Source organism: Vicugna pacos, chromosome 15 (genome assembly GCF_048564905.1).
Source record: "Vicugna pacos chromosome 15, VicPac4, whole genome shotgun sequence".
In the NCBI taxonomy this organism is placed as follows: domain Eukaryota; kingdom Metazoa; phylum Chordata; class Mammalia; order Artiodactyla; family Camelidae; genus Vicugna; species Vicugna pacos.
Genome location: NC_133001.1, coordinates 29,663,601 through 29,679,175, shown reverse-complemented (window position 1 = coordinate 29,679,175; position 15,575 = coordinate 29,663,601). Strand labels below are relative to the sequence as shown.

General features: G+C 34.6%; 1 protein-coding gene across 1 annotated transcript in view; it reads right to left on the bottom strand.

The window, feature by feature from the left end:
- LRPPRC (leucine rich pentatricopeptide repeat containing) overlaps positions 1 to 15,575 on the bottom strand; it is a 93,731-nt gene that overhangs the window by 13,702 nt on the left and 64,454 nt on the right. The window contains exons 26-31 of the mRNA XM_072937787.1: positions 15,359 to 15,427; positions 14,476 to 14,566; positions 8,417 to 8,559; positions 8,176 to 8,281; positions 5,051 to 5,177; positions 284 to 372 (exon numbers count right to left, since the gene is read on the bottom strand). Coding sequence (XP_072793888.1) covers positions 284 to 372; positions 5,051 to 5,177; positions 8,176 to 8,281; positions 8,417 to 8,559; positions 14,476 to 14,566; positions 15,359 to 15,427 — 625 coding nt within the window. The remainder of the gene's footprint in view (positions 1 to 283; positions 373 to 5,050; positions 5,178 to 8,175; positions 8,282 to 8,416; positions 8,560 to 14,475; positions 14,567 to 15,358; positions 15,428 to 15,575) is intronic.

The window sequence follows — 15,575 nt, the reverse complement described above, 5'->3', positions numbered from 1 at the left end:
CACAAATTTTGCATGTCTGAAGAGCTGTGATTCATCTTAAGAAAACCCATCTTGTGTTAAATGGAATGGAAACTGGACTAAGTGGTCAAATGACAAGTACATTCATATTCAAGCTGTATTATAAATGCATGTACAGTAATTTACGTCTCTCAGCTACCACAAAAGGCTCTTGATAAGCAGGTAATTTGCTAAATGGACTCCTTTATCCAAGTATTCGAAGGGCGTTACAAGAAAAATCTGCAGAGGCATTAATGTGACGTAAAGGTCAAGCATTGTGACATACCTTTCAAATAATCCCGCCTAACTTGCGTTATGATGAGGAGGCTGTTGGCAGCATCGTTCAGTGTGAAGCCCTTGATGTGGGTCTCAGCGCTAAAAGAAGCAGACATTTAGAAAGGAATTACTGACATGCTTCTGATACGATAATAAATGGTTGAGCACCAAGGTGAAATTATAAAAACTACTGTTCGTATGTTAAAAATATTGCTGCAAAATATCGACCTGGAGACAGCTTTTGTGTTATCCTGTCAATGGTTATAGAAGGATAATTTTTTTTTGCATTCTGACAGATGACAAAGTTGGAAATGAGCAACAAAAGAAACAAAGTACAAGATTTTTTTTAAACAATCGGTTCAGATTCTTGAATGCTGACATATTAGATGACTAAAATAACTGCATGCCCTGCATTGTTCTGCTGTATCCGAAGCTGGATACTTTTTCCTCTTTTTTCTACATTCACCATAATTATAAAATGTAAAACTATTCTTTCGGCAACAAAAATGAGCATTTATTTTCAGCACGTTATATTTTAAATATAAACTAAAGCATATTACTAACACCGTATCATTTGGTTGATTAATTTTCAAATTTCTGTCATCCAGATACATACAGTTTTTAAAGAGGAACATACTGCAGAACTAAAACCATTGTTCCATTAAAATTTAAAATTTCACACAATCTTATCCCGGCATTAAATTTGAGATCCTCCCTCCCCAACTTTTTAAAACTCAAGAGCAAAAATTCGCTTTATTTATGACTAAAACCTACATGATTTATTAAAAACAAACAACAAAAAAAAACCCCCGAGCCAGAGACTTCTGTTTGCTACATTGTTTGCACATCTCCTGTGATGAAACTTTAGCATCCTTAATGCCTCTGGGTTCATCTCCAGATTAGGAAATCTCCACAGGTCAAAAGGAGCACAAGCAATTGCTGCCATTCGCCTTATCAAGCTCAGTGATGATCCTGCTGCCAACAACCTCGGCCTGCCGACAGGAACGTCTGAGCTGAGCAGATTGCGAGAAAAGCAGGGTCACAGCTAAATTATTCTCGTCAATCCCAAGAAAATCCTCCAAAGACACTGTGATGTGCCCATCCTCTCAGTCACTTTCAGCCTCTGAGGCTCCCCCCTGCAGCCTCCGGGCACAGGATTTTCTTATCCCCCAACCGATCCTCTTAATCCCACCAGAGCACCCATTGCTCACTTTGACTTTTTCCCTTTGTCCCATCTGTCAAAGCTCTTAAGTCAACAACTCGTGCATGAGACTATAAACTGCAGAAAATAAGGGATTTGCTTTCTCAATCTTTAGCACGATTAAATCAACAGGAGACTCTATTAAAATAGTAAATACTAAACATTAGAATAAAAGCTCACTTCCTACGCCAATATTATAACATGTGTTCTACCACGTTTACTTGAAAATACTACCTAAAATTCACTTAAACCACTGAGGTGACAAAACTTCTCTAACTGACATCACAGTTGATGTCAAGTCTCTTGAAAACCTCCAAACACAGAATATTCTTTTTCAATAATCTCTTCTTATCTCAAGAAGGTGCCTACTGAGCAGTACAAATTTGAAAGTGAAGTTAAATAGGAAGCAAAAAAATTCTCCCCAGCTGTATTTTATACTGAACATATATATATGTTTTATACATGTAAAAACTGACTAATCACAACCCAAATATATTCCAAACTGGCAAAGGGAGAAGAACTACAAAGGGCACTGCTGATCTTTGCACTGGACTCATTCATACAATAAGTTTACTTCTGAATCATAATTATGAGCTTCCAGGAAAAAAAAAAAACAACAACTAGGGGAAAAAAACTACTGCAAAGATGTCAAATCAAACTTCCTATGATGACAGGAATATTCTTTATCCATGTTGTCCAACAGGGTAGCCACTAGCCACATGTGGCTATATGGCTACTGTGATGGAGGAATGGAAACTTTAATTATATTTAATTTTAATAATTTAAGAAGGCACTTATGGCTTGTGGCTATGGGACTGGACAATACAGAATTCTAGACATTTTCTTTTCATTTTTAGAACTGCCAAAACAAAGGGAAAAAATTACAGAGAGAGACAGAGAGGTATTAATCTTTTAATTCATGATCAACTGCAAAAATTACTGTCTTAACCAAAGAAGACAGTATTATAGGGAAAGTTTCATATTAGAGATTTCAGAGCAATGACTGGTCTGTGGATTGTACTTACGTAACATGCACATAGGACATTAGTCAGTGATTACAATTTATCTTACTTTGGATAATAAAAGCTGGCCAATCCAGTAAAAACCATCAGTGATTGATTTAGCGTTATTTTTAGATCGAATGAAGTAAGAAGCTAGTAGGAACAAGAGAAAATGAAGTGCTATTTGCAAAAGATAAAAGCAGAGTTATTGCCACACGATTCTCAAATTTCCTAAGAATACAGTTTAGTGTTATGAGAGATTTGAAATAACAGTTTGTATTCCTTGCTGCTCTTTGAATAAACAGTTCCTCTCCCTTGGAAGAATTCACTATACATAAAGTTTTATCCTGAAACATGAGGAAATGTAATTCTAATTAAAAATGAAAGAAATTAACTTTCTTTAAAAATTTTTAAAAGCCATCTATTACTGTTACTTCTGAAGTTCCATTACTTGTCGGGAAACTTAAATGATCTTAATAAGACTTAAGAAGTCTCATTAGTAGTCAAGTGAATCTGCAACAAAATAGAGATAGCAAAGCTACAGAAAAAATGAAGATCACATTAGATCTTAGGGAAAACTACTGCTCTTCAGACTAGACAAGTGGCATCGTGTAGGAAGGTGTAACAGACTGCTATGTATAGACTGAGTGACAGTGCCAGATAACACTGGGAGTACTGCCACTTGCTACCGTGCTCATTTGGTCACACCATATTACAATAAAGAAGCCTACCAAAAAAGGGCAACAATTCTTCTTCACTCTTATCATTGATACAGAGCTGGAATGGGAGATGATCTTGTCTGATGCAGGCAATGAACCAGGATGTGAATCCAGAGAAGTTATGTGACATTCCTCCAGTAACATAGTTACTCTTTTTTCTGACTCTCCTTCCTCCCAAATCACTGTTGCTTCAAAACACCTTTGATTGTTATGGAGATGGTGTTGGGGTAAGGAGTTAATATAATAATTTTCTGAGAGAAGTTACTTTAGGGAAAAAACTGCACCTCCTAGATGACTTCAAAGGTTACAGATGACAGGACACTGTTCAATGCCAAACTTTTCCAGGTCACTAACTGAGGATGTACTGAGTATTTTAGAGATAGATAATTTAATTAGCAACTGAGTAAACACACAAATGAGACACAGAATGTTAAAAACTTGAACTTAAAAGTCTCAGTGTGACTGTCTTCTATCCAGACATATAAACAACGATTCAAGAGCACAGATATATATGGTGTATATGTATGTGTATATATATATATATATATATATATATATATACACACACACACACATTGTACGTGTAGTATATATATTTCCACAGACAAGTATAGTTATATATAACATATTTTTGAAAATGTACTGAAACAAACAGTAAATACGGCCCTAAGGTGAATTAACTTTAACACCAGGTTTTCCAGCAAATTCCAAGAATGGCAAACATTCATTTTCTTTTCAAGATTCTAATATTCCAAAAGTGCTATGACTTAAAAATTTAAGGCCAAAAATTAGCCAGAGAGATGATTTCAAAACTTACAATATACTAGGAAAAGGCTGACCTTTGCCCTTGAAAATAAAGCTAATGACTCATCAATAGGACAGGTCTATGTTCAGATGACCTTGATCTACTCCTTTGCAGGCCCTTTCTGATTAATTACTTAAATTTTGAAGGTAACTCCTTGGGTTGCTAAGACAACAGAGTCAGTTAACTGACACAACACCAGGGAAGAAAACTTTATCTTTCTTCTTCTTCTTTTTTTGTTTAAATAAGGAAGCATCCTTTTATTTATTTTTGAAGGGGGAGGTATTAGGTTTATTTATTTAGTTTTATTTTTAAAGGAGGTACTGGGGATTGAACCCAGGACCTTGTGCGTGCCAAGCAAATGCTGTAACACTTAAGCTATACCCCGCCCCTCCAAAGAAAACAATATTCTTGCTCTGATTAACAAAATTTTTTTACTCTAGGGAACCAGCCAGAGAGACAAAACCACTACCACCACCCTAAACAGATTACAAAACAAGTGGAAAGAGAAAAGGTATTTAAAATGTGTTGAGCAGCACATATTTTTCTACTTCACTTTATCTCCTTCAATACCCAGTCGAAATCATTAATGTAAGATCATTTATCATCTACTCATCATACAGAAGACGCAGCTCAGAGACAGGAGGGAATTTCCCAAGACCTTTCAAGTAAGATTCAAACCCTTGCCTCAGTTCACAGTCCATGGTGTCTTCATGTATTAGGCTGTTTCCACCATAAAAGGTACACACATCTAGCTGATGAATAAGAACCAGAATATGATTAAAAAAAAAATTACTGTGTATGAATAGCATACATAAGTTGTAAGGTTATCTAAGGTAACTAAAATATACTGTACTGTGCAGGGACAGTAAAGGTTGTATTTTTTATAGGTTACATACCCCCACAGAATTAGAAAACCATTTCACGTACAATTTTTGTGGGTAGTTGAAGCTAATTATTAAGCAACTGCTACTACAATACATCATTAGAAAAATCCTAATGACAGCTGATATTTTTTTAAAGTGAGAGGTTTAATGAATGGATTAATACTTACAAATCTTTCACTTGTAATGCTTGTGCAGGATTATCCTTCATCAATAGTAAGTTTATAAGATTGTTATAAGTTTCATTGTTAAACACAATATTTTGCTTTTCTGCTTTCAAGAAAATATTAAATGCATCTATGAAGGAAAAAACAACAAATGAGATGACATTATTCTGAAATGGCAAAAGGGGGGGGGAGCTCTAAAACAAAGCCCTAAACCCACATATTTCCCTTTCTTTTTCTACTCACTCACTGTACCACTCTACAGACACACAATGATCGAGCAAGCAGATGTTTTATCACTCTTCCAATCTTTAAAAAACGAAGTGACAGTTTTGGAAACTAATACTTACTCCAAATGGATGGTACCTGAAAGGGCTTCCTTTTAAAATTATTTTTCATACTAGCTCTCTATTTTCATGCCAATAAAAACGAAAAACAGCTCTTCTGAATTTGTTTGTCAAAAGATGAACCCAGTTTCAAAATAAATTGCAAAATGTGTGTTAAAGTCCAAATAAACCAGGGGTATAATTTAGATTGAGGGGAGCAAAAGATTCATTTTAAAGCAATCTTTAATCTATAAGTGGGTGGTTACTATGGTTAACATTTCAACACAATAGCATTAAAGTGAATATAGCCTATAATTCTAAAATTAGGAGATCAAATTATTTGGCTACGACAGGACTTATACAAAAACATACAATTTTCAAATATACAGATATCTAACAAGTAAACTAAGCAACATTTGTTTGACTGATTAACAGTTTTATTTCACTTGTTCACAATAACTGTCAGTGAATGAAAAGATGTTACCCAAAGAGAAGTAACTACACTTTTCAGTCACTTACTTTTCTGAAATAAAATTGCCTGGCTATAAACATCCAACTGAAACTGCAATCCACACTCTGGTGTATATAAACAAATCACAATAAAGACAGGGCATAACTGAACTATCACGTAAGACCCTTTATGGATACACACAACTAGGAATGAACATGATGTTAATGCTCAGAAGAATAGTCTGAGCTACGTTAGCGGTTTCTGAACAAGCAGACATTATGCTTGTATTTATAAGTTAGGGGTGTTTGAATTAGCTTTTCAATTAAACTGAAGCGACAATATCAAAAACATCAAGTGAGAAAAAAGGTATGATTTGCATCTCAACTAAGAACAGGTAGAATCTCTTCTTTAGTATATAATACAAATATTTTCCTTTTAAGGGAGCTTAGAGGTTAAGATGTATTGCAATTATTGGCTACACCTCAACAAGTATATATATAGTTCACCAGCCTGATGAATGAAAATATACAAGGTACAATTTGAATATTTAAGATCAGCAAAATAATCCAGAAAATTTTGCTAGTTTTTTTTTTCTTCTAAAATTGTAGTCTGTACATGAAATTGTTATGGCTGTGTTTATTATTTTCCATTAATTTTTTAAAAAGGCTATTATTGTAATGCACCAAACTCATTCATCACAAGTTTCTGTTGTGAAAGGCACAATATCCCTTTAATATACTGAACTATCAGAAATTCAATAGTGTTAATGCAAACATTCAATTTTCAAAGTATTCATATTTTGCCAAACATTCAAATCCTGAGATATACACAAAAGTAACTAAAACCTTTGAAGAATTAACAGAATGAAACCAACTAGGTAAATGTAAATTGTACATTAAAATTAGAATAGGGGTATATCTTTCTTTGCATTTATAATACACATTGCATTATGTTTAGTTAGTATTTAGTTAACTGGTTAAATGTTTTTACTTAAACTTAAAAAGAAACAGTTTAAAAAGGTAATGTAAAGCATTTTAGAATCTTAAAACAGGAGCTATACCTTATATTCATTTCAGTCAAATCAAAATTCCATTAGAATATTTAAACAGTATTGATAACAATGAAATTTATATGTAGGCTTAACAGATACATGGTGAAAGAGTCAAGGATGTATAGACTGAACATGAAGCAAAGGAAAAAGACTCAAAAAGTTACTCTGCAGAATTGAGAAAGCGGAAAGCTTAATTCTTACTTCAGATACTTTATGTCAGTGTCACAAAATTTCTAGTTAAGGCAAGAAATCAAGAGAGTCTATAAATCTCCAAATTGATGGCTTTCAACTGAAAAGAGCTCAAAACTGGCAATACAAAAGTGAAAAAAAAAAGCTGCTGCATTATGGTTAAATTATTATAAAGCATATTTGAAAAGCTACACAAAAACTGGAAAAATTAAACAGGTGCATCCTATGGAAAAATATTAGAAAGGAAATATAAAATACATAAACATACAACATAAACATTAAAAATAGAAAAAGAAACAAAATTAATATATAATTTTGGGAGAGTACAACAAAGCCTAAATGAAAATATCCAGAATAGGCAAGCTTGTATCAGAGCGTTCAAGATGGTCACAGGAATTTTAACGTAGTCATAACAGAGGTAGGCAAGCCTTCAGGAAGGTTTACCACTAGAGAAAGAGAACAAGAGCAAGACACAGGGCTCACGTCCTGTCTTCAACCCTGAAATACTGCTTGACCACTTTAACACACACTAGTACGATGATTAATGCCCTAATCATTTTCTTCTTTCAAATGAAATTGAAATATGCAAGAAATATATTTGCCAAAAACCATTTATGATCATGCTATTTTCAAAGTATAATTTTGATACAATGCATAGATCCACTTTAGCCTTTAGTATGAAAAGTTTCAAATGTACAGAAAAATAAAGAATAGTATAATGAACCCCTCCATATACCTCACCTACATCTGATAATTAACATTTTGCTAGAATTTGTTCTTTATAGCTGAAGTATTTTAAAATAAATTACAGAAATCTTGATTTTTTTTTTCATTTCTCAATATTTCATTATAGATACCAGAACTTAAGGACATTTTTCTATAAATCATAATACCATTATCATATTTAATAAAACGAGAGCAACTCCTTAATTACCTACTACTCAGTCAATATTTCAATCTTCCTAATTGCCCCAAAATGTCTTTGTTAATTTAAAGAATGACAGAAAATAATGAACATATATAATTTAAGTTCCATCTCTATCCTAGATCACGTCTAATTTGTTGGGCTTAGACCCCATGTTGCTATTAGAAAGACCCCAATGTACACGTTTACCTTTGTTTCTCTTCCTTTGGCAGGCAATCAATAGATCTTTCTGGAGACTATCGTCTACAGGTGTGGGTGATGAAGTCACAGAAAGGTTTTCATCCTCATACCACAACTTAAAAACAAAATCATTCAATTAAAGAAAAACTGGTAAATACAGTGAACTTTTCAGTGTAAAGCTGGACTAATCTATAACCTAAAGTTATACTGGCAAAAAAATCTGTTATGCTTACAGTTAAAAACAAATTACCTCAGGTACATCAAATGGAACTTCTTGATTACTGTTTCTAAGGATTTCTGCTAATAATCTTAGTGTCTTCCCACGAGGAATAATATTTTCTTCTTGCATTTTATTCCAGACAGCATCAGCTCTTTGCCAGTCACCACTTGCTTCTGTAAAAATAAGCAGAAATTAATGAACGTACTAAATAGAATTCATGAGCATATTTAAAACTTTTAAAAATTTGATGCTGAAGAAAGCATTACAAATATTGTCTCCATGGAAAGGAACAGGGTGATTGTGGATCAAAGATGAGAAGACTTCTTCCTGTATACTTTTTTGTATCTTTTGAATTTTAAACCATAGAGATGCCTTACCTATTAAAAAACAGCACGGGAAAAACCCACCCTACTTTATTTATTAAAAACTTTCAAAATCATGTTGATAAAAAGTTTGTCTTTTTAAAGCAACTGAGAAATTGCTCACTGCTGACATCAAAATCAGAAACAGCTAACAACTCAACTATGCCTATTAGACTTTGGAAAAATGATGGGATACATATGTACAGTTAGGTACACAGCCAAGGGTCTAAAATGATTGGAAGCGTGCAGATGTATGATTTTTGTCAAAAGTGACAGATCAACAAACCTTTTTCATTTAATTAGGTAGGGAGAATTCTGTTCTTCTGTTGACTTGAAGAATTTCTGACAGTGTGTGATAGATTTCCTATCTCAATAGATAATGCCATCAGACTAAGTTAAGTATTACAGGGGGACAAGGACGTTTATCAGAAACAAACGGATTCCTTCATATTGAATTATCTAGTTCCTTCTACGTGGTAACTGAGTCTGCACAAATAGCAAAAAGGTAAGAATCAATACTTTATTTTTAAACATTCTGATGGATTTTGAAAAAGAAAAGGTCAAGTCATTTAATTTAGCAAGTTTCTGCTTGTGAAAAATAGAGCAAAACATGAAAAATATCTTAAGACATTAAGTTCAATACACCTATCACACACAAAGAAATACTGTTTTAAACGTGGCCTTTAAAAAAAATTGCAAATATGAATAAGGACTATCTCAGTGGTGTATGGTCAGCTCTGGGAAGGGGGCTTGTTCAAGGCACAAATGGTCCAGAAACCATGAGTTAATTAGTTCTTAAAAATGCCAAAATACTAAAACGAATGGGATTTTTCTACATTTCCTTCCCACTCTAAATTGAAGAGCTTATTAACAAGCTCTTTGATAACTAATGACCCCTGGAGATAAAAAACTCAAAGAACAAAAACAAAACACATTTACATTCCATCAGAAATCAGCAATAAACAAAAATGTAGGAAATAGAAAATGTCCCAGGGGTCATACAAAGATTGCAGACCAGACTTCCACACAGAAAATACTAAAAGGTGGCCCAAACAGCAGAAATTAACCTAAAGTTCAAAGTGATTCTATACATACTTTGATAATAAAATCAGCCTAACATAAAACCCTTATTAAATTTACAATCCATTTTTAAAACAAGACTCTCATAAGCTAATTATGCTTTTCCCTCATCAAAATGTTCTCATGTAATGTAAAATTCAAGAGTAATTTTTTCAAGCATGGTAATGATTAAGACTTTATACATAAAGTTTATCAAATAAACTTTAATTTATTTAATTAAATAAATTAAAAACAAAAATCCACGCACCAGAATCTTTAATTCCATAGAAGGGAAAGGCGGACCACTCCTGTTCCCTGCAAAAGGGCACTATGGACTGTGGAAGACACGGGGAGGGCTGCCAAGAGCCGGGAATAGCACTGCTAAGGTACTTTTTTAAAAGATTAACTTTTAAGCTAGCATAACTATTTTGAACAGCGAAGACGTGGATGAGGTACAATTCTGCCTTCAGACTGAAAGAACTCTGGGAAGATAATTCTTTTTAAAAAAGTACAAACTATACGAAAAGCTTCTAATAAGCTTCTTATCTGGGAAAGTATTACACAGATGCACCTTATTCAAGTGAACTAGAAGCTTATAACAAGAAAATATGTCAAAATACAGGTGAGAGAACTGGACAGTGTATATAACATGAAACAACTGAGATATACATATACACTTTTTTTTTTGAGAAAAAATTTCTTGGAAATGTCCCTGAATCACAGAATATATACCCAAAATCTAGGGCAATCAAACTAGTCAGTGCCAAAATCTACAGCTATGTGTAAAAAAATCTCACAAAGATACAGAAAGGCCATGCCTTTCTTTCATAATACGCCTCTGGGGCTTAAAATTCCTTCAACCAAGACAACAACAATCATACTTGTTATCTGAAGAATGAAACAGCCACCAGGGAATGGACGTTGCCTTAATAATTCCATCACTTTCCAGGAACTCCCAGCTCTCTCTTCAAAGAACAAGAGCACTGGCTGCTAAATGATCTCTGAGAACTCTTAAGCTACAAAACCAAAGGTTTCTGACACTATTAGTGAATTTTACAAGAACACAGTTGTGGGGCTACACTTTTGACCATCTGATCAGTGTGTAACAACAACTGGTACTTCACATGCAGCTTCTATGGTATTAAACCAAGAGATGAAGATTTCTAGATTTCAGGATTTTAATGATAAAGCTGTTGAGTTTTTACATATTACTGATAGGCTGGGGAAATTTCCAAATTCCCCATGTGTCAGTCACCTGATCATGGTCTGTAAATATCACTCCCCTCAAATAAGGCTCTAGGTTTGGGACAGGAATTATGCCACATAAGCCTGGATGGCCCTGTTTTCCCTGAAAACAAGGACCTATCAAAGACTAACGGGGTGTGTCAAATGACAAGAAGCCGATGTAAAGGGGTTCCCAGTGGCCAAAGATGGGAAGTTTGAGCACCAAAAAGAAAAATGACTGTAACAAACTGAAACACAAATATACAAAAAATTCATGAACTCATGACTTAAAAAAAAAAAAAAAACGATAAACGTAGGAGGTTCTAAGGATACCTGCACTTAAAACTGGTAGTTAAAGGGAGAAAAAGCAATCATATCTTTTGCTGTGAATTTATTTCCTATTAATTAAAAAAAAACACAGAACATAGAGTATGAAACACATAGAGCATAAAACAATCAAAATAACAGGTGCATATGTAAAAAAAAAAAAATGGATACAAACGTAGAGAGTGAATGGGAAGGATGGCCAACCAAAAAGACTGTGAGGTGTGAACACAATGACGTTTCCACATTTTGCTCTGTATACTAGTGTACTGCTTGAAGCTTCAGTGATTTAGAATATGTTCATGTTTTATTTGTGCAATACTAGAGGGGGAAAGACCACACGACATGAAAAGAAATGTCAATGGCTTCAAGTACCCGAAGAAAACAGCAAATAAGCAACTTCTGAGGATACATGCTCAGGTTTTAAACGTTGGGGTTTTACAGATAGATTCAAAAAAATTTTAATGCAAAATTATGAATGTAAGGCAGCTTTCTTTTTGGATAGAGTACTTTATATATACAAAGAATAAACTATCTTTACTTTGTATATGTAAAGAAAGTGAAATGTTTCGAATATAAGAAAGTGGTAAGAAAGTGAAAATATTGTCATTTAGAAATAACAGTATATTCTTTATGAAGGTGAGGGAGTTGTTTCACTCATGTAATGTTTGTTGTAGGTCTCAGGAGCTAATTTAAAAGACTACCACAATGAAAGGTAAAAATACATTAGAAAGCATAGAACTCAAGTTTGAATTATGGTAGATTCTTGTTACAGATCACCTATGAACATCAAATTATATAGAATAAGTAGAAAATGAGAGCAAGCTTAATACAGCTATTATTTAAAGGTATGAAGAGTTATATTTTCTATTCCTTAATCTAGATAGATTATAGTTACACGGATGCTGGCTGTCAGAAACCATCAAGCAACGTATCTTTGGGCATGTTTCTGTAGGATGTTGTAATTCACAGCAAAATTAAATGCGTATCTGCATTTGTGAGAGGTACTGTTTTAAAATGAACAAAGCAAAACTGCTCTTCAACAAACCCCTAAATAACTAAATGAACCCCTTTTAAGGGCTAAAATTACATCATGAAAAAGAATGAGCTCATGAAAAATTCCAGTAGGTCAAAAAAAGGTCTTCTCAGAAAGCCACAATCCAAAATACGGATTTTTCCAGTGTTATAGGGCCACGTTTCATGTATCATTCCATACCATATGTTCCTTTTCAAACAGATTGAGTCTACAGTGCTTTATAAATTCTTTCACACACAAGTAGTAGTTTAAGTCAGAGGGCAAAATGGGCAGAGGCGGACACAGTGGGGGACAGCTTACGTCTTCAGAAAGGGACATTATTGATTTATAGCACTACAGAAGGTGGGAAGTAAACAAATTGGGCAAAAAAAGTATACTTCCCTATAATGATTCCTCTGGCTTCCAGACCCACAGGAGGCCACCCTCATGCTACCTCAGCCTCCGAGGCTCCTCAGCTGAGGGGATGACAGCTCCTCAGACTACTGGTTCAAACACAGGGCAAGAAACTGGACGGAGGTATCCATCAGAACAGGCGGAGGGGAGTAAAGGAAAGGGTAAGAAACCTCAGAGGTTATCTTTAAGAGTTCCTGCTTAACCTGAAAGGAAAGCTGGTTTTCCTTCTCTTTCTTTAAAAAAAAAACAAAAGCGAAAGGTCCCCTGCAGAGGAAAAGGCAGTCTGTAGGGCTGCCTGCATCTCATCCCTCCCCGGAGGACCGCGGTAGCCCAGGCCCCCCTCCAGCTGCTGTCTCACCCCGCACTGCCGCCTCTCGTACAGCTCTGAACTCTTCCTGCAGCGCACTCTCTTCCTATCTGTAGTGCCCACCGCCCACCCCAATGGCTGGCGTAATAAGGGCTTCACCAGTATTTCTGAATCAAAGTTTATATAGTCTTCCCTGGGGATGACTTTAAATGCTGAAACTCATTTAGATACATAAACTCAGGTTTTTTTCTTTTTTAGTTTGAATAAAATTAGAATTCAAGCATGAAACAGTTCTTCAAAAGTAAGAAAGAGGGAGAATTAGCACTCCAACACTGGTTATAATCAACTAATTAAGGACTAAATGCCTAAAACCCAAGTTTTAAAATTCTGTAACATTCAATAACAACCTCATTATTGTTGCCAGGATGTGATCATCATTCAAGCGAAAGTTTACAGAATTACATCGTGAAGTGTGTGTCAATGCAACCACCAAGTGAAATGTAAATTTTACAACAAATCTTACTTTACATACACCGTCAAGATGTAAGATAAAGCTTCCAATGAGAATAAATACAAGTTCCAAAAAGACAAATGAATCAACTTATTCACTGCTGTCTATGTTTAGTGAAGGAAAATTTTCCGTGAGAAAAAGAGAATAATCTAGATCAGGAAAGAAGGAAGAAAGGGAGGGAGGAAGGATTCACTTTTAATACAAATACAAATTCAGCCTAAGGAAACAATTAAGGGCGTGAACAAAGATTAAGGTACAAAGATGACTAATGCAGTGTTTTTTACAATATGGAAAATTGAAATCTATTGACATGTCTAGTGATAGGAGACTGGTTGAGTAAATTTTAGTGTATCTGTCCAGTATAGCCATTTGCAGGTGACAAAATGTAGAAAAATGTTTATAATACAGAATTGAGACAAAACTGCATTATAATATGATCACATTTTCAAAAGTAATTGTCTAGCAATAAGTTTGTACATCAATATGCATTTTTGGGGAGGAAATGATCTATACAAATGAACAGTCAATGATTACCTATTTACAGAAGTGACAAATAAATCTACTAAAGAATTTAAATTAAAAGAAGGAAAAGAATAGTCTCGCCTGAAAAAGTCCCATTAAATTCTGTGGCTCTGATGAAGATTTTTCTCACCTCATTACTGCAGTAAGAATGTTAGAAATGATGAAGGGTTTCTAGTGATACAATATAACATTCTGTGATAAAACTCAATCTGGCCTCTATTGAGCCTCTGTTGAAGACACATTTGACAATTCCTGGAACTTTCTCAAAACCTGATAACTCCTTTCTGGCCACTGCCTTCTACAAAATAAATGTCTCAAAATGAAAACATGAGGAATAGTCCGATCACTTACTATATAGTTTTAGTAGACTGTAGTATAGCTGGTCTCTATCACATTCAAATAGCTTCTGTGTCAGCTCCACTAATTTTTCTAGAGTTTCAACCTTAAAAATAAAATTAACAGGTAGATCTAGATTGTGTAAAGGATACATTTTATAGTTGACAAATCACAGTTGAATAATGCTTCAAATTAGCTTTATCCAAAGGTCAGATTAACTTCACTTCCAAAATTAAAGGACTGAGTACATTTTGAATGTACTTAATGCGACTGAACTATACACTTAAAAACAGTTAAAATGATAAATTTTATCTATTATGTATTTTATCACAATTAAAAAAAATTTTTTAAGTTAAGCAGCTGAAGGACTCTTTGGAGTCAAGAACACATATAAAGTAACTTTCTAGTTGAGGGAACCTCCACGAAGAGGCATTTTGGAAAATTCAAAGATACTTAGGGTGGAGGACTCAGTGAGTACGTCTTTATTTGTTAATAAGAATATTCCTCCACTCAAACATTACACTTCCCCTTCCCTGTGGCTTTTTCTTGGCAGGAAGTGAACAGATACCTGCGCTGGAGGAGAAATAAAGCAGAAACTCCACTGCGCTCCTATCAAGGGACTCCTCTGGTCACTAAGGACTGAAGCAGATTTAAATTGCCAAGGAAACAGCATGAGCCTGCTCATGCCAACAAGTGAATAAAGCAAGCTAAAATCTTCAGGGCCCATGTTAAAACGTTTAGAGATTTCATGGGACCTCAGGAATCAGAAGTAAGCTACTGCTTGGTTTGAAAACAACAAAGATAACCAATGCTGCATCTCCTGAAATCCCCAAATGCTCATATGACATGCTTTCTACTCACAGTTTTAGGTGTTTGAGACCAGAAATTAAACACAAACCTGATTACTTGCAATACATCTGTCACAAAACCACTGAAGTCTTGCAGATCGAGCTCTAATGCCTGGAGTCTGTAAAATAGAATAATCAAATAGCACACAAGGTAAGGGCTTTAGCCAAATGTTAACTTTCCCTCAAAGACAAGTAGTTTTCCTCCTCTTGAATCTACTGCCACCTTCCCAAACATATAGGTTTCCCAAAAGAAACCTATAATTTAAT